The sequence below is a fragment of the Engystomops pustulosus genome, chromosome 11 (assembly GCF_040894005.1).
Source record: "Engystomops pustulosus chromosome 11, aEngPut4.maternal, whole genome shotgun sequence".
In the NCBI taxonomy this organism is placed as follows: Eukaryota; Metazoa; Chordata; class Amphibia; order Anura; family Leptodactylidae; genus Engystomops; species Engystomops pustulosus.
The window spans coordinates 64,634,374-64,658,785 of NC_092421.1; the positions used below are offsets into that span (position 1 = coordinate 64,634,374).

The window sequence follows — 24,412 nt, forward strand, 5'->3', positions numbered from 1 at the left end:
TCCTGCAGTCTGTTATGTCATACACCTTATCCTATAGCAGCACTGGGCCCTATATATCTCATCCCAGCACCCGCTACATAGCAGTTACATCCAATGTAAGGACTTGCAGGTGAAAATAATGATACAGCCCATATGACCCCTCTACATGCACTTGTACTATATACTGTTGGCCGTAGAGCGCCCACCCACCTGTATATAACCTGTATAATGCTGTATGGGTCCTGAACCCCTATATTCACTCTATATTTGTCCTCTAATATATAACCTATATAGTGGCTATAGACGTCCTGTCCCTGTACAGTACACAAGGATGATGTAGGGGGTTGGCGCTATAGGGCCTTCACTTATTTGCTGCTTCAGCCACAAGACAAAGGCCTATGGTGACCATTAAGACCCTACGATAGTAAGGAGCCCCTCACACTTGACCAGACTCCACAATAGACCCCTGTCCATATGCCACCCTATACCATGCATAGAGGGCATGAAAAACCTTGACCTGCAGATGATCCCCCAGACCCATCATTGATTCTTCTGCACATGAACCTTATGGCCAGTCACCTATACAAACAATAGTAACAACATATATTACACCTAAACATCAGTGTCTGTCTTGGCTTCTACATATAAAAAATGGAACTGGGGTCAGTTATTTGGAGACTTTCCGCCATGTATTGCTGGTATTAGCATCATAAGTGCCCCCCCATACCAAAAATACCAGACATAGAGCATTATGTCATCACTTCAGTCCTAAAAAGCTTTTCTTTAGCAATAGAACCGACACATGACGTACAGCATATGACAGCGACATGACAGCGATAGATATGGGATCGAAAGATGGATAGATAATAGATGGATATTAGACAGATATATAGGATGGATAAATAACATAACATATGGCCTCTCCCTAGGCCTGGTGCATTATCTGGACCAGACCTGCTCTGTACCCACTGTCCACAATGTTATGTATTATACAGAATGGGAATATTGTCCTATTAGAGCAGTAGGGTCCGGACAGGTGGCAGCCAGTGACAGCAGTGCCACCACTTTGTAGTGAATTAATTAGCACATCTAGTGACAGCCGCTGACACCTCTTATTTCCCCTTCAATTTGCCCGGGATGAGAGGCCGAAACAATTAGATATTGTCACTAAGTAATCTCTGACCCGACCTTTCTTCTCCCCATTAGACGGCCTGACATGGGTGATAATGAGAACAGTGGTCGTCTCTGCGGAGCCCATCGCTGTCCTCCCCATCACTGAGGCAGAGGAGCTGCGTAGCTCCTGACCAATCCTACTGGAGATGACCGACAGATGTGGAGTATTAGGGGTCAACAGAAACATTCATGAGTGAACCTTAGAGTTAGGTAGAAATGTTATGTAGTTTGGAATCAGCATTGCAAGGGTTAAATAATTTGGCAACATGCAGGAGGAGGAGGGGAACTATGTTTACCCATCCCAAAATCAAGCATAAGAGGAGATTACTCACCCAGCAGTTGAGATTGGCATGCCAGCTACCAAGCTCCTGCAGCAAAGTTAATCCACAGCCTGGCATGGTCTTCTTATCACTTGCCCTGTCCAGACCGACCATGACGGCATCCCTGGTATACATGCCTGCTGTCCCCTGCCCACCCAAGCTCTGCAGCACCCAGTCGATGCTTCCCCGGCCAAGCTATGTCCACTTATATCCAAAGGTCTCAGAAACATTCAGTAAGTCCCCAACTAAACAAATCCCACCAGTCTTGCCGGTGCACGTTCCACTTTGTATGTTGACCCAAATGAACCAGTCATCGCCCCTGCCTAGTGACTACCACCAGATCCCGTCATGGTTAAAAAAAAAATCACTGCAAAAAAAATTAAAAATGGAAAAATCTGATGTTCAGGTGAGGGGTTCTTAGTAGTGACCAGTGCGGCATAACCACTAATGGGGGGCAGTAATATGCAGCAGCTCAGGAGAAGCCGCTGTAGGAAAGTTTATCCAACACAAGATCTCTGCTCCCCGGATAAATTCTGCAAAGAAATTCCTTGGAGGAGAAAAAAAAACTGCTGTCAGGGAATGAAGGAGTGACAAGACGTGTGTGGCCTGTGCCGCTCTTCGCTCCGCAGCCTTCACTCTGCATTAAATATCAATTTGGTTTTCGAGGAGCAGGAGACACAATACATAAGAGCTTTTGTTAGCCGGAGCTCCCAGTGGCCAAACAGCAGCTCTAAGCCCGAACCCACAAACAAGCCCCTCAATGGCCAAGGCAGGGGGATTCTCTAGCACATTGCTCCATCCTAGCCCTCACACACCAAGGCCATTGACTTTAAGTGCCACAAACTAACACAAAATTTTTAATGCAGATTCTTCCGGAAACCCCTTGCCACTTGACATTAAAGGGACCTATTCAATAAACTTTGCCACATGGGTCTTAAGAGCAGCATTGTGTCAGCAGACTCCTACCAGCTGCCTGGTGCTGACAATACGGGGAAGAGGCCATGAAGATTCCCCCTCTCCTAGATATTCAAGACCCTCACACGCTCCACTTACCCCCCCTCAAGACTTTATAAAAAATGATGAACTGCACCAGTGCTCCGCACATCCGCCCGGCCCCCGGGAGCCTCAGCCAGGAATCTTTAAGGCTCTTAATACCGAAACAAAACCCAGTGATTTCCCTTTACAAGGCAGTGACAAAAGCAATGAGGCTTCTGTCCGACAAGTAAAAGGACCCAACAACGGGGCAGCTAATTGCCTCCCCTCCCTCTATTCAGAGCGGCCACCACACTCCAGCGTCCGCTTTTCATACACGTGCAATTTCCTAAGTAAACTCCAATGATGGACAGGTCCCAATAGTTCAGCAACAATAACTGGTAACCCGGACAGGCAATCCCAGCTGGGAATTATTTACCCTGCGTTCCCCAGCTGAGGCGATAACAAAACACAAGGAAACTAAGCAGGGGAGGGGAGGGGGTCGACAACCAAAAAAATCCCACAAAAACTGGGATGAGTCCGGAATCATTCCAAGCAAAAACCAAGTAGCTGTGGAATGTAGCTGAAGCCGGAGACTGATGTCTGTCTTACAGCTCCAGCACTCAGGAAGCAATCTCAGGAGAATGACGGAGCTTCACACCAATCCCTTGACTCTTGTGACACGAAACCAAGGCGAATTAGCACGTAAAATGTTGCAAAAACTACACAAAAAAACAAAGACGTTCCAAAAAAACCAATATAGTTACCCCCATAAAAATTAAATTATTAAATTTAAATTAACATCAAAAGACAGAAAAAATTCAAAAAATTCAAAAATGACACAAAAAATGTTCAATCATCAAAGTAAGAACTAAGCACAGAGACATGAGGAATACAGATCTGGAAAATCAGGAATCTCAGACATGCAAGACACAAGGAGTATCGTAAGACGAGGTGCAGGCTTACCATTTACAAGTTTTACTTTGCTTCCTCTATAGTGCCGGGCTAGGACCATGCTTCCGATTAAAGTATTCCACACACCGTCATGATAAGGCTAGTGAATAGACAGAGGTCTCATGATCCGCTGGAGGGCAGCACTCTACACTACAAGCAGCAGCTGAATCCGTCAGTGGGAGCTTTCCCAGGCAGATCCTCAGTTAAGATGCTCAAGTTGAGGCATTCAAAGAATTATCTCAGTTGGTCGGGAAGAATAAAATTATTAAGATCTCCCCAATTCAATGACGGTCGTCTAATAAAAGCTCCAGTTTTTGTGTTACGCTCTCCTAGCCCCCCTCCCCACCATCCCCAATCCTCCGTTCAATGACAGGAACAAAAGACAATACTTTGCTTCCCGACTTGGCAAATATAAAAGACAAATCCCCTTCTCTAGAAAGTTCCTCAAGCTTAGCGAGGAGATACAGTGTCTCTATCGAAAAGAGTGAACCACAGACATTCGAGAGAGAAAACAAAAAGCAAAAAAAAAAAAACTGCAAAAATCACCATAAAAGATTTTACAAAAATCTCTAAAAATACAAAAATATCAACCCTAAAAACCAGATCCCCCCCAATGCAGTGCCGGCGCTCGCAGGTGACTCCTGGTGTGGGATGAGTAGGTACAGGGAGACCTTGCATTGGGTAAACTCTCTCCCAGCTGCGAATAGCAAAAAAATAAGGAAAGGCAAAGAAGCGAGAAACTTGAGAATATCTTCTCTAAAAAGCGATGGGTATCCTGGCAAAAACTATACCCGCCGCCGCGCCTTGAAGCAGAGGGGGGAAAGAGAAATGACTATTGATCTTCAAATAGCGATAATTGAAAAGATCAAAAAGATTAAACAAAATCAAAAAATGTGCTGACTTACCATGCTAGGCTTTTTTGTTGCAACTTTGTAGAAATTTTGCTCAAAGAAGCTGCATCGGATGTGTCAAATTTTTTCGCGGGCTGTGATCGTATTATTTCCGCAGCCCTGCCTTCCAATGCCTTCAGAACTTTCCCCCCTTAGTCTTTTTAGTTTCTGGTACCTAGGTTTTTTTTGCGAAAGACTTTAAAAGCCTTCAGCTCAGCAAACCAGCACAAATTATCCTGCCACCTTGCGCAGCTCTAAAGCTTTTGGCCGCTAAGTTTGGAAGGGCCTTTACTAGTGCATCAAAATTAGCATTGTCAAAGCACTTAATGAATATTAATATTGTATTTGTCATTGGAGAGAGTCCGTAGCTGAACTCCGAGTCATCCATCAGGGACAAGATTAAGAACACAATTATTTCTGACTGACAGGGACCAAATCTGCTACATTTTTTTTTTTTTTTTAACAATTCGGGGGGGAAAAAAAAATACAATATCATCATCTTAAAGGTGTCTCCCAGGGGAGCAGGGAACAGATTAATATGCTTTTAATGAAGTAGAAATCGTTATGTGTGAAGTGCTACGAAGAAAATCAACCATTTCGTTACGGTTATTTTTGTGCGGATTGGGGAAAAATTGCAATTTTTTTTTAAAAAGATACCTGGAGTTCGCCAGTTCGTGCTGCGATTTTGTTGTGGATTTTTTTTTTATTATTTGTTTGGATTTTTTTTCTATCATTTTTATTTTTTTGTACCAACATCATAGATGGAGAATAAGAGGGATAGAGAGAAGTCCCATCTGGGTTCATTTTCTCTGTCCTCACTTTTCTGATAAGAAGGCACAGTAAATAATTCCTACACAAATTTGACAAGAAACACCTTTATCAGCTCCAATTCTTTGCCCTCTCATCTGCAAGTTCCCAAGTGGGGTCTATCAGACTTTGCCTCTAGATGAAGCGCTACATTTAAAGAACTCTAAAAAAAAAACAATAAAAACTATCTCTTACTAAACATCGCACCGCACTCACCACACAACAAGTCCATTTCTGTGGGTGGAGTAAAATAAAAGAAATTTAACCACAAAAGACAAATAACCACAACCACGAGTTTTAATGTAAGATTCGGATAATTTTTTTTTACATTTTTTTTAATTTTTGAGACCAGTAAACAATATATGACGCTCGGAAGCCAAACACAAGAACAGCAGCGACAAAAGGGACCACGTACGGTCCCAGGGGTCATTGTTTTTCTTATAAAACTCTCAAATTCATCAAATCAGACGACATTTATCGACTGATCATTGTGTTTTTTTTTTACTATTTTTACATTTCAAAAGTATTAGGAAAAAAACCCAAGGATTTGAAATAACAGATGCGAGCGCAGATCTACCGGGTGAATCGCCTCTCTAAGGCTTCTGTGCCTAATCTGCAGCTCCCACTGTCCACCCCAAAAGCCTATAATACCATTAAGAACCCTTAGATGAACATTCTAAATTAGAGGTTTGTTCCAAAAGGGTGTGAATCTGACCCCTGGAAAAAAAAAAATAAAATCCCAACAAACCCCCCCCCCCCCTTTACTTCTGCCGCACGTACAGATGGTTTTAAGTCGATAATAAAAAAAAGAGAATCCACAAACAGAATGAAAAGCTTTGCCATTATCTCTTGTTTTCAGACCTTTTTGGGAGACATATTGTGTTTTTTTAACACTTTTGCAACAATTTAAACAAAAAAAAAAAAATCACAAACGCGAAGTGAGCGGCGTCTCCGGACGGACGGTTTACGGGATTATTATATTATAGCCCAACAAAATGTCTGTCCATAGTGAAATGGAGGAAAAAACGTGTTTCTATTTTTATCCCAATACATCAAAATATATGGAAACCAATAAAAATAAAAAAACAAAAACATTCATGTGAGATAAAGAAGTCAAGAGAAAAACAATATAAATGCACTGATTTTTCCAACAATTCAATGTTGACACGAAAACTTCCAGAAAATTATTCGATTTATAGAGATCTGAAGGATTTATAGAGATTTGAAGGTTTTTGTTTACTTAAAGGACTAATCAAATATTACAAAAGCGATGAAATATATATAAAAAAATAAAACTGTAATTCTCATCGGTGGAGAACTAAACAGGAAGTGGATTTTAAAATAAAATAAAGATAGTAAATAAAGTATTTAAAAATAGTTAAAAGTGAAAACTCCACTCTAGATCCTAATCCCAAGGCGTCAATTATTTTCTTGTAAAGATTTAACGTTACAAGGTGAAGAAAAAAAGTTGATGTGAAATTTTTTTTTTTTTGGAATGTGATTTTTGCCGATTGCATTAGCAGCTATTAGGTGCACATCACGATCAGGAGTTTTAAATAGTGGGATTTTTTTTTTTCTCCTCCTCGCCTTCCCTGCTTCCCCAGCACGAACGCATCAGCACTACTTTCAAATTAACTCTCCGACTTTGAAACTTATTGATCTGCTATTAAGACACTAGTGAACTTGATGAAATGAGTGCTGTAGGTGCAGTCAAGACTTCAAAGTCTCACACAGCCACATAATACAAGCGCCTTTGATCCTGACTCCGATCTGCAGAGGGTTTAAAGCCCAATTCTCCCTAAGCTGCCCTTCACACTCCTCGTGTCTGATCTGATGTCTTACCAGTCACAGTCTTGATAATGTTAATAAAAGCTAATTTTTAGCAAATGATTTTTACAATGGAAACAAATTAATTATATATATAGAAGAAGAAGGGAAAAAAAAAACTTGGCTTCTTTGTAAATTTTTTGATTTCTCCACCAAATGTGGGAGTAGGGGGGAGATACTAAATTGTACCAATGACAGGTTTCAAAAGAAATTATATACCCAGTATGCCATATTAAAAAAAAAAAGATTAATTTTTTTTTTTTTTTTTTACCTTGTTCTTTGTAAATCGCGTCTCTGCTAAATGAACCTTTCGTTGTGCTGTCGCTCAGGGAGAGAATGGCACCTGACACCGGAATATTTCAATAGCGTTCTCAAGCACGTGGATGCTATAAATATTTGATAGCATTTTAAGCAAAGTATAAAAGCAAAACTATTAATGTACTTACAACACATAAAACGCTGGAGAATCACAAGGATTCAAACAAGGACAAAGTGTTCTGCCGTTACAACCCCCGTGCATACGAATCACCCAGCTACTGAGCAACGCAAGCACATAATCTACAGGATGGGTGGAAGAAATGCGATGAACTTGATCAGATAATTAAAAATAGAATAAAAAATGATAGATTCCAAAAAATTGCTGCAATGTATAAGTTAAAAAATTCCAAAATATAAAACTGAATTTTTTTAAATTTATGTCTTATTAGTAAAATGACCTTAAATGATTCCCCTGCTGTAAATACGAGTAAACAAAGGACACAATATTATGGTATCAGTTACATTATTTGGGATTTTTTTTTTCAATTTTTTACTAACTCAATCGATAATTTTTCTAAAAGCTTCTTCTTTAATTCATTTATAAAGTATTATCTTTTTTTTTTTTGGTGTATAATGTTCATACTTAACCTACTTGCAATTCCAAAGAAGTCAACACTCAATTGTGACAGTGTTCAAAAGGCTTTCTTATGCCACAAGCACAGTAAAAAGTTTCCCCAATTAGTGCAGGAAAAAAGGAGGGAACAGGCATAGAGCGAGTTCTCAAAGACCCAGGCCTTGCGGCAAAGCTGTCACGTACAGGGGATTGATCAACAGGACTGCAATTTCTAATGGCATGTTGTCATGAAAATGGAGCCACGGGGAGTCACCTGCTTCACTCTTCACAGACAGCTCGAGAAGAAGGAGGAAGCAAAGTGGGTAACCGCCATTGCCTATCCCTTCAGCAAGCAGATTTGGGTAAGGGGGTACGAATGTTTCCAGTGAAACATGTCAAGCCTCCAACAGTATCATCCAGCCTCCTACATTACACAGGATTGAAGCGCGTTACTCCCTCCTCTTGCTTTTTTACACACATTCCGGCTGTTAAAAAAAAATACTTTTAGAGATCAAGAACCGGATAAAAAAACACATCTATTAGATCTTTAAATCAACAAAGAATGCCCAGCGCATTCCACATTCAGACGAGATATTCGCCAGCTTAAGGCGCCGTAGCCGAGCATCCTGGCGGCCTAGATTTCTCCACATTGCATTTCCGGCAACAAACATACGAGGTCTTACGATTCGCAACTTTGTGCATGCATTAACATTTTATTAAGTGAAGAAATGTAATAATAGGGAATACGAAAATTCCTCTTCGGAATAATTAAGCCAAGATTAGGGCAAACAGTATATCAATGTGGACAGGAGGACAAAGGGAGCGACGGATTCTGAAATACAATTCTAACATTTTCTTTATAGAAAAATATGAAATATTTGAAAAACAATAGACTTATAGAATCACGAGGAATTCTTCTTGCTGCAGATACTAGTTAATAATTCTTGCTCCTCTTGCTCCGCATGCACAATACTAACACTAGAAATGACCATCGTATTTCCATTGAACAGTCAGGTTTAGGCTACCACCACCCACAGCCATAATTCAGAAGGCAACATTTACAGACTACAATGCAATTCAAGATCATAATTGATCAACATGCAAAGTTGTATACCGACTAGTCATCTACTAATATAGCCGTGCCCTTCCCATGCATACTGGGGGTGGAGGGGGAGTGGGAGGGAAGTCAAATAAAAGTTAAAGAACTTTTTACATTCATAAATCCGATGATGGCTTTCCACGCAAATCACGTACGGTAACCTTTTATCGGCTCAGCCTCTGGACTCATCACTCGATGAAATTCTTAGCTCGCGGCAACAGCTTAACCAAGGGACGCGACCAATGGAAAAGGAAATCATTGTGTTTGCATTTCAAATGGCGTGAACGCCAAAAAAAGAAAAAAAAAAGCACTAACTGATCAGTGCCAATGGAATTAATTGGATATTCTGAGAATAGTGTCTGCTCGGCGATCCTCAGAGGCCAAGCGCCAGTCGAGACCGCATTTGGAGCTGTGGCTTCAAACACGGACCGCTTGGGGGTAGTGGACATATTAGGGATTTAGTGCTTCTCCCCGTAGGCCTAAAAATAATCAGATGCGCTGAACCAAACGGCGGCTAATCTATTCCATAATTATAGCTCCTGCAAATCCAATAAATTTTCCAATATTAATGGAGAATTAAGAGACAAAAAGTAGGGTCTCATTTTCCAAAGTTTTTTTTTCTCACTCTCCTTTGGAAGGAGATTACCCAGAGATTTCAAAGCTTTTATCTTTACGTTTTTTTGACCCTTTGGCTCAAAATATCGGCTTTTGTATTCTATAGTTCATTGAAAAAGATTGCGTTGAGGACCCGCACTGTTTCTTTTTAGACCGGCTAAGGGATTTGCAGCCCCCGGCTAAAGCAATGGCCCTGACCAATATTAGTCTATCTTTCCATGAGACACCCCATAATCTAACCTTTTCAAGGCTCCTTAGCTTTCAAACTCAAAAGAGCATAAAAAATTTGCATTGTTGGTGGGCACTGGGAGCCTGAACGAAGGCTTTTGGCTCAGCCCTCTGGATAAACAGATGCTTGCGCCACCACATAAGCTCCAAAGACCAAAGTTGGAGGGGGAAAAGACGGTGAGATTAGGATCCATCCCCAAATGTTCCATCTTTCTATCGACCGCCGGCCTAGCGTGAGGTGTCAATTTTGACTCCAAAGAGAGCACACGAATTCGCAGTGGTCCCATTATACAGTCTCTCCGCTCATTGTAGATTCTGTCAACGAAGTCAATCTTATTAACTTCCGCACTGGTACACACATGACATTTCCTTCAATTTTCTTGCTGACTTCAAAAACATCAATTAGCAGCTTGAAAATAGGAAGGAACGAATGACAGAGCCCGATAACGTCGACTATTTGAAGCCAAGGGTAAATCTATTCTCCGCTTCTGAATGCATTCATTACAATTGCATTTTCAAAGCCGGACTCCAAATAGCAAAGAAAATTAAATTTATCATCTAGAAATGCCTAGAAATTGTTTTTTATAATCCTACGTCTATCTCTCTATCCCAGAGCGTAATGCAAAGTATCGCAATTCTCTTCCGTGATAACACGCCTCAACTTTAATAGAACTTTCTAATAGGGAGAGTCTGTCACGCCAGAGAGCGTCCCGAAAATGTCACCGACCACATACATTGGGAAAAGTTTTGCATATTTGCTTTACAATAAGTTGACTTGAATGCAACATGGAAAAAGTCAGAGAGAAAAATCACTCCTGGGACACTCGGAGCCTAAGATGTGGAATACTGACCTATGCAAAACAAAATTGGATAATGAATAACCATAAAAAAACAATACTGTAGCTTCTATTTTTACTTTGCATAGGCTTTTGGGTTAGAATTAGGATTAACCTAAATAACACAGCAATTCCAATCTACAGCAACAGGAACCCAATGTGCAGATAATAAGATCACTTTCCACTAAACCATTGATTTTGTAATCATTTCACATTTTTTTGTTATTTCCCGTCCCCTCCCTTGCAATTTTCTCAATGTCACTGCAGAAAAAAACAACACATGACACAGATATCTATTAGCTGTCAAAGCGGAGATTTCCCGTTACCGGCATCACAGCGGAAAACCTGCCGAGAAATGGCAAGATAAATAACCAAACATTTTTCTCAATAAAATGTGTCACATTTCTACATCTCTTATTCTGAGCAGATAAAAACTAAAAATCTATCACAATTAAGAAGACAGAAAAAATTATTCAAATCCTTCCCTAAAAGGGGTCGGAAATCAATTATATTATGGCATGAAAAATGGGGAAACTATTAATAATCATTAAGAGGAAAGTAAATTCTGTTTTTCTTTACGTCAAATAAAATAAATGATTAAAAATCAGTATCCAATAATGTGTCAAATAAAGTCAATATTTTAATTAAAATTGGGTAATTAAACAATTAATTAGAAGGCTGAAAAATAATTAGACATCATTTCTTTTTTTAATTTCCATTATTATTTTTATGGCTTAAATAATTTGTTAAATTAGCTTTTTAGGGTGACTGGTTCTCACAAACAAAGAATGGCATTACAAAAAAATTTAATTTACTCATTCATTTTTAATTTTAATTTAAAATTCAGTTTTTAGTTAACATATTATTTATGTTGTCTTGTGTTACTTCCCATTTATGTTATCATGTTATTATTTTTAGCTATTTTTATTTTGCTATTTTTTTCCCTTTTTTTTTTTTGCTTTTTTGTTCAAATTTAGGATAAACTTATTTTTTTTCTCCTTTATTTATTATCATTTTTTAAGTTCAATATATTATGGAAACGCTGTAACGCTGGATCTTTTCAATGTACATAGATGTAGGAGCAATAGTACAGACAGAACAGAAAAAAAAAGATGATGGATATATTTAGTTAGAAATTACATTTTACCCTCAGGTGTGAAGAAATAAAAAAAAAAAACAAGAAAGAGAAGATCTGCTCCACGTATTCTGGCAGCGGGAAGAAAGTCCGATATTCCACAATATAAAATAAAAATATCCACCAGCTTTCCCACAGGCAATGGTTCATTTTTGAACATTTTTATTATTTTTTTCTCTCCGCATTTTATTACTCCCGATGACATTTTTTGAGCTTGTTGTACAGAAATAATTTGTGGCAAACGTGTAAACAATTAACTATTTATGCACTGGCCCCTGCAGATGACAAAAGGTGCAACAAACCCAAAAATAACACAGATCTTGCTGAAAGAATATGCAAAAATGGGCAACTATTTCTCCGAATACAACGGGCACCGTGCAAAATGTAGCAAAGCGAATGTAAAATAAGGTATTGTATAGGATTTCTATAGAGGGGTCTAATCTGATCTATTAATGGGTCAGTGATTGCCCTTTCTGGGGTCTCCAATGAAGCGGTAATAGTTTGCTGAAGACCCCAACAGGGCAGCATCAAAATCAGGAAAGGTTTGCGGTACTGGAATGGCATCGGGCGGCAGAGGACCGGCGGCTGCGGGCAGTGGGATCTCCTACAAGCTGACCACACGTTGCCGGTGGGGAACTTCTGGTGGGCTTTTCACCCAGCAGACGCACAATGTCCTTGAATCAGAGGCAGCATTCATCACTATTAGATGTGGCCGTGGGACAAGTGATGTATTATTTACAAAGGGAAAAAGTGCATTGTCTAATCATGGGGAAGGGTCACCATGAAATGATATGATGAAATAAACTGGAGGAGGGGGTGATTAAATGTGCAGAAATTAGGCTAAATATAGCTATAAAAATGATATGATACATTGTATCCATGTGTACACTGATATGATAAAAGTGTGACCTCCAATTAATGCCTCTTGTAAACAATGTATCATCTGTCTGTGTTGGTTATTGTCACTGATACAAAGTGTTATCTGAGTATTGTACTGCGCTACACAAGCTGATGGAGATTTAAATGTAATATAAATACTATGCGTAGATATACCGTGATATAAGTATCTAATATACTTTAGGGAATAATATGTAAGTTCTTGTGTATAAACATTGTAATTGATGAGTACACACAAAGGTATATATCACAGATAAGTATCTATATATTGTCATATATTTCCAGTATATTTATGTGCATGTTATATTTACACACATGAATAACAACATATAGACACATACATTCATACATCCAGAAAATACATTAGATACATAACTATAGATTAACATACATTATACATACAGTGTATATACTAGAATATTACTTTATATCATAATGATACATAACTAAATCCACAGATACATGCATTAGATGTATATATAAATAGATAGCTACTAATTACACACACATATATTATCGTAAAGATTTATATGTGAACATAGTTTTTATTTTCTATACATGTTTATACATAATTTTTTCAGATAAAATTATTTCCATTCTATATACCTTATGTTTCATAACATTATGTTACATAATGTATATATATATATATATATATATATATATATATATATATATATATTATATTTAGTCTACATAATGTGTGCATGTATGTATGTATGTATATATATATATATATATATATATATATATATACACACACATTATGTAGACTGATACATAAGGTATATAGAATGGAAATAATTTTATCCAAAAAATTATGTATAAACATATATAGAAAATATACAATGTGCACATATAAAGTCTATACTATGTACCCACATACACTGTGTATACACAAATAAATAGTGTATACCGTATACAAACATATATACTATGAACATATATACATACAACTGTACGTACATTAAATATAGATTAATATAAAATGTAAAATATAGTATATATATATATATATATATATACAGAGAGAGAGAGATGTAAATAGATACAAAGGAGTACACACATATCATACATATATACACACATATACACTATGCACACATATACCATATAGCATATAATTGAATATATATTTCATATATACTAAATACACAGATCGTGCACATGTATCCACTCGCTTACAGGTAGACACATCTATATGTATTTAATATGAAGGGAAATGACTGTGATATAAGACTGTGATATGTTCTCCCATAGATCAATGTCCCTTATATTCACTGCTGTCTCCGTGCTCGGGGCTCGTACATAGTAAATACCAGGTCGTGTTTTATGAAAATTTACTCCTCAATTCTCGCAATCATATTGCGTCTTTCATCTATACACCACGCGCTCCCCAATAGCTATCAAACATCGCTAAAGTAGACCCCCAACAGCGCCGGAAGAACCTTCTCATGTAATGCCACCGGGGTGAACATCCTGCAAAATCAACAAGTCAGGGGAAGGAACATGATGAGGATTGTCTCCACTTCCAAGACAACAAAAGATTTATGAGATAGAGAACAAGAGATGCAGGACACTAAGGGTTAATCATTAAAAAAAAAAACTACAAAAAAGATGAAGCTCCTCATGCAATGTATCAGGGGTAAAAGATCCGTGTACCCCTGGGCCGGGTTCACACAAGATATTTTTGCTACAAAAAAGAATTCCCTGTGTTTTAAATTTTAATTATCAAATAATCATTACATGAGTTAAGAAATGTAAAATACCAGTTATCTTTAGATTGTAAGCTCCAAGGTCTATGTATGTAGATACATGTATGATACAGGTGTAGATAATCAATGTATCATTGCCGGGATCACACAGGAATTTTATTGTGGCATTTTGAGCAAAAATTTTTTTAAAAAATGCCAGTATTTTTGATAATTATAGAGTAATCTAAGCACCACCAGTGACTGCTAGATTGTAGGCTCTGAGGTCTCTGTTCCCTGCTCTTTCATTGATTGGAGGTGGATACTTGTTTGATACTTTGTTACTTTTAATTATTGTTATTTTAACTGGGAAATTATCGAAATAACTAAGAGCAAAGGTCAGATAAATATTAGCAATGAGCCGCTCCCAGCAATCGGGACCCCGAGTGACGGCTGTGTAATTGTATCAAGTGTCTTTAATAATTCAATTTATCTTCATTTAACGCCTTGAGAAGTGACGGTCACTTGATGGATGGTTGTCATTAGACGTGACGACAGGACAATACGGCACATGTGTTAATGCTTGTGACGGCCTGTGCTCCGGCCCTGCACACCTCATTGCCCCCACTAAGGGTAGCTACTAGTTATCTAACAGACATCTCCATTGTTGGGGGTGACAGGGGTCGCCACTACTGATTGTGCTGCAAATGACACCCACTAATGCATCTCCAAAAACCTACACGGCTAATGGGACATGAACCAAGGGAAGGAAGAGCCCAAATTCTTAGAGAGATGGTGCAGTAGACAGATCTCCAGCTACGACAATGACCAGCTGGGGCCGCCGGCTATTGTGACAGAGGGGATATCTGACCCAGGGGTCTTCTCCGTAATAGAAAAGAAGGGAACCAGATCTTTCAAGGGAGAGAGAGGGACACATGACCCCACAGCGGGAGACGTAGCCAGAAGTAACAAATAGTCCAATCACAAATGCTGCTATTAACACTTACATTCAGGAAGAAAAGTGTAGGAATTGCAATTACCAATGAGACAATAATGACTTCCGGTAGACCAAGGGTCAGTATCTACTCATTGGATAAAGCCGTCACTACCTCAACAAAAAACATTGCATCAGTTCATTGATAAAGATGAGCACTAAAATGTGTCAGAATTGTTCTTATTTAGGTGTCAAAGGTTGGCACAAATATTGCGGTCAGAATGGTTGCCAGACCATGGCGAAATGTCTGTGTATGTATAATACGTAAGGACGGTTTGCCAATCAGAGAGCTTCGCAACGTTCTCGTGATCAGGGTCAAGTCTATTGTCTAAGGCCGACTTAAGATATTATTCTACTTAAAGACAAAAAGGTTAGAGGTCAAGAAACAAGCAAACAACTTGCAGTAGAGCTCCCCCCGGGGAGAGCCGACCTCGGACCCTCATTTGTATAGGTGAATCACATTAGAACAGCGCTTGCTTTTTGTACGGAGCTGAGGTGGATGCCGACACTTTATAAAGACGAAGAGAAGATTAAAGAGCCGCCATATTGTAGAAATGTAAACTGAAAGATGAAGTCGTGGCTTCTCAGGAGCTTCCTCACAACTATTATGTGAAATCCTTGATATAGAATGGTGTCCATTCCCTTTAAACTGCTAGTGATACAATATCTATGAACACAACAGCGGAAGATACATGAAAGCCAAGGGAAGGGTCAGAACATGTAGAAATCCTAGTTTGGAGACTAATGATACAATGGTACTAAAGGTATCTGAAGGGTTAGGACTTCCTATACGGAGCCTTAAGGCGCCCTGAATCCTACCCATAACATGCATGCTTGGCTCAGACGTATAAGTTCCTGCAGTTACGATAAATCAAGTGACACTGAATGTATTAGATAATTGGCTAATCCCATTATAAGTGTTGGGACGGATATTTCTTGCCTCCCTCCCTTTATAATTAGCTGATGGAATCAAGCAACATCAACATAGCAAAGAGTTTTAGGAGTAACTTAGTCCCAATAACATAGCGTCCACCATTGCGGGTGATACATCTGGACACAAGGTGACATGAACAATAATGGGATTCTTCTGAGATAACGAAACATGGACTTGTAGCTCCTCAGCAACCAAGGTGAGGATCGTCCTTCTTGGATGAAATTTCTATAATTAATTAAGATTTTTGATGTTGTTCTCTTTGAGTTACATTGTATCTGCTCAGTTGTGTTTCGTACAATTCAGGTTGACCTGACTGTGTCTTAGAAGTGACAATCTACCCCCCTGCCAGAGATCCCGGGGGACACACTCTCGTCTTGTTCTCTTCTACCTGCTCATGGTAGTTCTTTTATGAGGCGGACCACCCAGATGCCTTCTGTGTCGTACTCCCCCAGAGCCCAGGACAAAGCTTCCTCTGCCTTTCTTCTACCTACGTTGCTCATGCGGCGGTGCCGAGCTGATCCTCCCGTGTTATCACAGCCGCACATCAAGACATCATTTATCTGCTCCCTCTCGCCTGTGTCTACCCGCTATCTGGGTGACAGTAATTATAAGTGACGTAAATCTCAACTCAGAACCGAACCATGAGGGGGAACTAATAGTGATAGGGGTCACAGCAAGAACATTATTCCTACAGGGGGCACCAGTGCCAATGAGGGCCTTAGTCGGGGGCTCTGTTCCCAAAAGAAGTCACAGGAAAAACATTAGTAATTAGGGTGCACCAGTAACAAAGTTGCCTCTAGAGGATCTCAGATTTGTTACCACGTCCTTTCAGAACCTCTTCTCCAGGGAGATGCAACTACTGTACAATCAGAACCAACATTGTGTTCAGTTTTCCCATTGGTCATTCATGTTGTTGGACAGCACCTTGTACAGTCATGACCTTGTGATGCCAATATTGACGCTTAGTGCCAACTCACATTAGGGTCTATCATGGCTTTCAACTTTTTGAGGGCCAGAAGTGGCCTAGGATGCAAAACTGAAATGAAATTGGCTTTCCTGCCATAGGGTTCTGGTGGATGCGCATGTGCCTAATGTTCCACACCCATGGGTCAAACCATTGAGCCGCCAAAAACATGATAATATGCCACCACTGACCATAGGATGAAGACGGGACCACACAAGTGTCTGATCCAATGAAGCAAAGCAGTGTCTGCCAGAACAGATACAATATAAAGAAGCCTCAAAGCTGCGGCGATGGCGGGGGGACGCGCAGCAGCTAACAGGCAGGAGACTACTGAGAGCCGTCTCAAGGATGCTCCCTCTTGTCTTCTCCCAAGTGCACTCCAGTGCAGACATGGAGCCATCAGCAAATGCGGCTGATGCAGCTCTTCAACTCGAGCGTCAGCTTTCACAAAATATCAGCCTAATGCTAAAAATAATAGGGGACAAGGTGCACGACAAATTAGGGAGATCGAGATGGAATCAGCGCACGGGGAAGGCATTATCTGCTGCAGCAGATGGGGGGAGCAGTGTCACTATGAGAGGAGGTGCTGCTACAACATGACTACTCCATGAGATTCTGTATCACAAGGATGATCCACTACTGCGGGAGAGGGGAGGGGGCTTCGCAGTCTGACAGCGGACATGGAGGCAGTGGGAATATTCAGCGCATCCGATCATGAGGAAGAAGGCCGGGCTGATGGCATCCCTCTTCTTCAGGGTTCATTGCCCTGACATGGCTGCTGCCGGAGGTGGCGGGCGTCCAGGTGATTGGATTACCATGTAATAGTCTTGGCCAGGCCGGCACTGCTCGCCCAGGTGTGACCACCTGTAATCCGGGCAGGTGAGGAATGACACTTAATTCCTGCCCCCATTCAGCAATTAGTGTCTATTCAATGTTTTATGCCATGTACAGGGCACTGATTAAAGGGATCTGCCATGTCCCCGTCACACTCATCGCTCTCATTGTCCTGCAACGCTACAGTTACCAACCAGGAAATCAGCAACGCTAATAGTAACCTCCTCATACAGTCACCTGTGGCCCCACACATGTCCTACAAATATTCAAATGCCACCACTAAGGGGCGCTCTACACACAGCTCCTCCCTGTATGGAGAATGGACCCCTAGTGAGACAGCTTAAAGGGAAACCATCAGCAGCTGTGACCAAGCAGAAAGCAACCCATTGGGTTAGGTATAATCCCCGGAGAGATGTGTACTCATAAGTTTGTAAACATTGGGAACAGTTTAGATAATACAGAGCACAGCAGTGTGAGGACAACCCCCCCAGTGCACTTGGAGAAGCTACAATCCTGGAATATATCACAGTCCCGCTGCTACTCACAATATACACAAAGGTCTTAATACACATCTCTCCAATACCTTTTACTGCCGACAGAAAGCACAGAGCACAGCAGTGTGAAGACACACCCCCAGTGCACTTGAAGAAGCTAGAATCCTGGCATATAAATCCATATTCCAAAGTCCTGCTGCTACTAACAACATAGACAGAGATACAAAGGTATGATTACACATCTCTCCAAGGAAAACACACAACTGGCCTTAGAAAGCACAGAACACAACAGTGTGAAGTCTGATTATGCATCTATCTAGGGATAATACATAGCAGTGGCTGCAGTTTGTATGGTCACTGCTGCTGACAGATGCCTTTAATAGAGGGTGCACATTAATACTTTCCTATGATCCTGCAGAATTGCTGCTTTCTAGGTCTTTCAGTTATAGGGGAGAACATGTTCTTCTCCTCCTCGATGGTCATGTTAGATTATGTCCTATAATTTTGTCCCCAGATCTGTTGGGGGAGGGGCAGGAGGTCCTGGAGCTTGTGTGATGTGTCCCTGTGCACATGTCACCACATACTTAGAGCTTTTGGTGCAGGTATGACACAAAGATGCAACACTACAGCTCTGTAATAGCTTCATGATAATAAACCTGACATTTATCTTCCCCTTTAAGAATTGGTTTGGTCAGAACCCAATACACAAAATGCCTGTGTGCGCCGACCCCCTCCTCAGGTGCCCCCTCAGTCGCCCCGGGCCGCACCACAAGGTTCTGCGGAGCAGCACACTGTCACATAGCGAGTGAAGTTCCTGCAGTCCCCACTTCTGAGTCAATTAGCGCAGCGGATCATGAAGGGTCTTCATTTTCCTTTGCCTGGGGGTGAAGAGGGGGAGAGAGAGACTTTGTTCTCTGAGCCTCTGCCTGGTCATCTTCAGGACGACCCTGCTGTCCTCCCTACCTCTGCTTCCCTCGTTACTGCGCATACTAAATGATATGTGCCCCTCAGCCATCGCACCGCCAGGGCCACGCGGCCAGGAAAATGCCTCCACATTAACTATTTATCTCCACTTAACTGCAACTACGAGGATTCACCGGCTGCAACATGCGACAAGACACAAGAAAAGTCTCTGCTAATCTATAGAAATGGCTATAAATGGAAACTGTCAGCAGGTTGGACCATACAGACTGTAGCCAGTGTTATGTATTGTCCCTGGAGATTTGTGTAATCTCACCTCACACTGCTGTGCTCTGTGATCTCTGCAGCCACTGCTATGTATTGTCCCTGGAGAGATGTGTAATCAGACCTCACACTGCTGTGCTCTGTTCTGTCTGCAGCCAGTGTTATGTATTGTCCCTGGAGAGATGTGTAATCTCACCTCACACTGCTGTGCTCTGTGATCTCTGCAGCCACTGCTATGTATTGTCCCTGGAGAGATGTGTAATCAGACCTCACACTGCTGTGCTCTGTGGTCTCTGCTGCCAGTGTTATGTATTGTCCCTGGAGAGATGTGTAATCACACCTCACACTGCTGTGCTCTGTGCTGTCTGCAGCCAGTGTTATGTATTATCCCTGGAATGATTTGTAATCAGACCTCACACTGCTGTGCTCTGTGCTGTCTGCAGCCAGTGTTATGTATTATCCCTGGAATGATTTGTAATCAGACCACTGTGTTTGTTGTTAGTAGAAGCATGACTGTGATATATGGATTTATATTCCAGGATTGTAGCTTCTCCAAGTGCAGAGGGGGCAACCTCACACTGCTGTACTGTGTTCTCTACAGCCAGTGCTAGGTATTTTCCCTGGAGAGATGTGCAATCTGACCTTTCTGTATGCTGTTAGTAGTAGCAAGACTATAAAATATGGATTTATATTCCAGGATTGTAGCTTCTCCAAAAGCACAAGGGGAAAATCTTGGAATATTTATCCATATTTTACAGTCCTGATTCTACTAACAATGTACGCAAAGGTCTGATTACACATCTTTCCAGGGACAAAACGTAACACTTGATGCAGAGAGAACTGAGCACAGCCGTGTTAGGACACACCCTCTGTGCACTTGAAGAAATTACAATCCTGTAATATAAATCAGCTTCAGAAAGAAGCTATAATTAGGGGAATAACTTGGATACAGAGTTCAGGAGCCTGCAAATACACCAATACATAAGAGATAGCACACATTACACAGTGAAGCTGGAATGTCTTCCTGCAGGCTGATCAGAGCCGATCCGGGACCCGAGATGATGTACTGACTTATCGAAAACAAGAAGTTCTGAAGATTCTGTAATAGTAGCAGCAATGACAGCGCTGCTGGTAGAGACTATTTACTACAATGTGTGGCCATGTTTTACTGAATCATCTCACTTCTCGGTATTCAGAAGGTTTAGGAAGATTCAACAAACACACAAGATACAATGTTGGAATCTGCATAGTAACAAACGTAGAAACTGGATACATTGGGCCACATTTACCAAAACTTGTGCAGTCTGTACTATGCGCCAAAGCTGCCTGTGCAGGGGGCTGAAGATTCATCAAAACTGGTGCACGGTCCTCATGAATCTGGCGCCCCCTACACGGCTCGGGAAGCGTCACCAATTTTTTTTTTCAATTTTTGCACTTTGTTCAGGTAGCAGAATTGTGGCGCACATCAGTTATAAATGTGGCGCCAACTCCGACTAATCATGTATTGTATCCGCATGTATGAAGCGGCCACAGAACATGTGGTAGCCCGGGGCTAATGATCTCATGTCACCCGGTGTCAGGTCGGGCAGAATTCACCATCTTTCGCTGCTCTCGATCCTCTGCCATCACAGGAGATGCTGAACCTTTGAAGTCGACTAATTAAATTCTAACATTTTGTCAAACAGCTTAGCGTCTGCGGCCAATAAGCCGACTTTGCCTAAACACGGCTTTACCGCGGATTCCTCGCTGCACCTACTAATGAGGACGCCAGCATTCCCATGTAGCGTCCCCCAAAGGGCTGAGAAGGTACTGCACCTGCGTTCCCCTTGTGTAAAGGACACGACAAATGTTACAGCAAAGTGTTAAGACAAAAGAGATGGGGCGCCCCCAAAGATTTAGCCGCCCATCGAGACGCTAAAGGGCGTCAAGCGTTCCGGGAATCCAGGAGAATTGGTTCTAGACACGGAGCACCCATTTATTCTGTAAGAACCAAAGGGAGGGTTGTAACAATATTTAATAAGACGTTCATGTCGGTGACTTTGATGTAAAATTCCAAGTGAAAACCTCTGATAAAAGAGGAGATTTGTGCAAAATGAATGGGATCCCCCCTCATGTGGAAAAACAAGAAAACAAAACATAAAGGAAGGTATTTTACAGGCGAGAAATACATACAATGCCAACAGCAAGGAGGCTTTCATCTGCTGCGCCGCGCCGTATACATGACAAGGCAGAGCGAGAGGGGAGCGCCGCGCTTACAAAATAAAAGAGGCAACAACTTATTAAAAATGTATAAATCCCGTGTTCAATGCAAACACAAGGGATATAGATAGGAGCGGGAGGAGGTCACATGGTCATCCGTGCAGCGCCAATGTGCAGGCCCGGCCCTGATACACATCATCATGAAGCACAGCGCCCCCTATGTGTGCACCAGGAACTGGGAGACACCAAACCCACGAAGACCCGAATAAGGAATGTGATAAATTATAATCATAATGATCACATTAACTATACATTCTGTACTTGACGTATCTAAGCTGCTAACCCATCATGTGTGATACAGCCTGCTGAGCTGTGTATCTAACCATATCTTGTGTGATAATGACTGCTGAGTTGTGTATCTAATCCTATCACATGTGATACTGTCTGCTGAGCTGTGTATCTAATCCTATCATGTGTGGTACTGTCTGCTGAGCAGTGTATCTAATCCGATCCTGTGTGATACTGACTGCTGAGCTGTGTATCTAATCCTATCCCGTGTGATACAGTCTGCTGAGCTGTGTATCTAATCCTATCATGTGTGATACTGTCTGCTGAGCTGTGTATCTAATCCTATCCTGTGTGATACTGTTTGCTGAGCTGTGTATCTAATCCTATCCTGTGTGGTACAGTATGCTGAGCTGTGTATCTAATCGTATCATGTGTGATTCTAAGTTCAGTATATGTGATACAGTACAGCTAGATAATCATCATGAACATCTACAAGCTACAATTTCTTTTTTTACTAGAAAAAGAAGTCTTGAATTTTTTTTATCAATTATAATCATCACCTTATATTGCATGTAGAATGTATGGGTCCCGTGCACTACTCTCCCTGGCCAGTTGGTGGTGCTGTATTAGACGATTCATCCTATCTGACATCATATCCCACTATAGGTCCAACCACTCTTATGTGATATATATAAACACACTCTATAAGGCCAGAGACTACAGGGCATGACCTCTGACCCCGGGTCATGCCATTCTCCACATAGTTGCACCATCATTGCATCTGAGGACAGGTTTATGATGGGTAAGTGGGTGTGCTGCCCCATCAATGGTACTTCATGGCAAAAAATAGAATAAAGGTTATTGTGCGCAGAAAACTGGCACAGGTCAGTAACGGTGGAGGGGGATGAGAGGAGCAGCACTGACCCAAGACACTAAGGGGCGAAAGACAAAACCTGTCTTTCAAGGGCCCCATTAAAGCAGTATATATTTCTGGCCTCCAGAGGAAAATGCATTGTACAAACTGCTGTTACTCCTCCGGGCTACTTTATACTAGATGTATTAATTCTTAGCCACTAGGAGGCAATATAGCATATAAAATCCGGTATCTACCGTCACCACTAGAGGGCAACATATTATGCAAAATTCTGTAATTACCATACACCCCCAGAGGGTGACATATTATATAAAATCCTGTATCTACCAGTCACCACTAGAGGGCGACATATTATATAAAATCCTGTATCTACTAGTCACCACTAGAGGGCGAAATATTATACAAAATCCTGTATCTACCAGTCACCATTAGGGGCGACATATTATATAAAATCCTGTATCTACTAGTCACCATTAGAAGGCAATATATTATTTAAAATCCAGTATCTACCAGTCACCACTAGAGGGCGTCATATTATTTAAAATCCTGTATCTACCAGTCACCACTAGAGGGCGACATATTATATAAAATCCTGTATCTACCAGTCACCACTAGAGGGCGACATATTATATAAAATCCTGTATCTACTAGTCACCACTAGGGGCGACATATATAAAATCCTGTATCTACTAGTCACCACTAGAAGGCGTTATATTATTTAAAATCCTGTATCTACCAGTCACCACTAGAGGGCGTCATATTATTTAAAATCCTGTATCTACCAGTCACCACTAGGGGCGACATATTATATAAAATCCTGTAACTACTAGTCACCACTAGAAGGCGATATATTATTTAAAATCCTGTATCTACCAGTCACCACTAGAGGGCGATATATTATATAAAATCCTCTATTTACTAGTCACCACTAGAGGGTGACATATTATATAAAATCCTGTATTTACTAGTCACCACTAGAGGGCGATATATTGTATAAAATCGTGCATCAACTAGTCACCACTGGAGGGCGACATATTATATAAAATCCTGTATTTACTAGTCATCACTAGAGGGCGACATAATTATATGGATATTGCTATTCCTCTCTGTTCCACTAGAGGGCAATAATCCATACAATCATGTAAGCTACTTGTCACCACAAGAGGGCTTCACATCGTAGGTGTATCAATTCCTAGCCTATAGTAGGTGTCCTATTATATAAAGGTTCTTAAAGGGACACATATACAATCTGCATTTTTCCTGACCACTAGCAGGAGACATATTATACAAAAAAAAAATTAACCATCTGTCACCACTAGAGGCCTACACCATAACGGCTGTATCTTATCTCC

At 40.9% G+C, this 24,412-nt stretch overlaps 1 protein-coding gene across 44 annotated transcripts in view; it reads right to left on the reverse strand.

Annotated features, from left to right (window-relative positions):
• TCF7L2 (transcription factor 7 like 2) overlaps positions 1–24,412 on the reverse strand; it is a 157,931-nt gene that overhangs the window by 27,526 nt on the left and 105,993 nt on the right. The window contains exon 1 of one of the 44 annotated variants that reach the window (XM_072131452.1): positions 1,485–3,049. The exons of the other annotated variants lie outside the window; for them this stretch is intronic. Within the exon in view, the coding sequence (XP_071987553.1) occupies positions 1,485–1,607 (123 nt within the window). The 5' untranslated portion in view covers positions 1,608–3,049. Of the gene's footprint in view, positions 1–1,484; positions 3,050–24,412 lie in introns of those variants that run through there. 44 annotated transcript variants of the gene reach the window in all.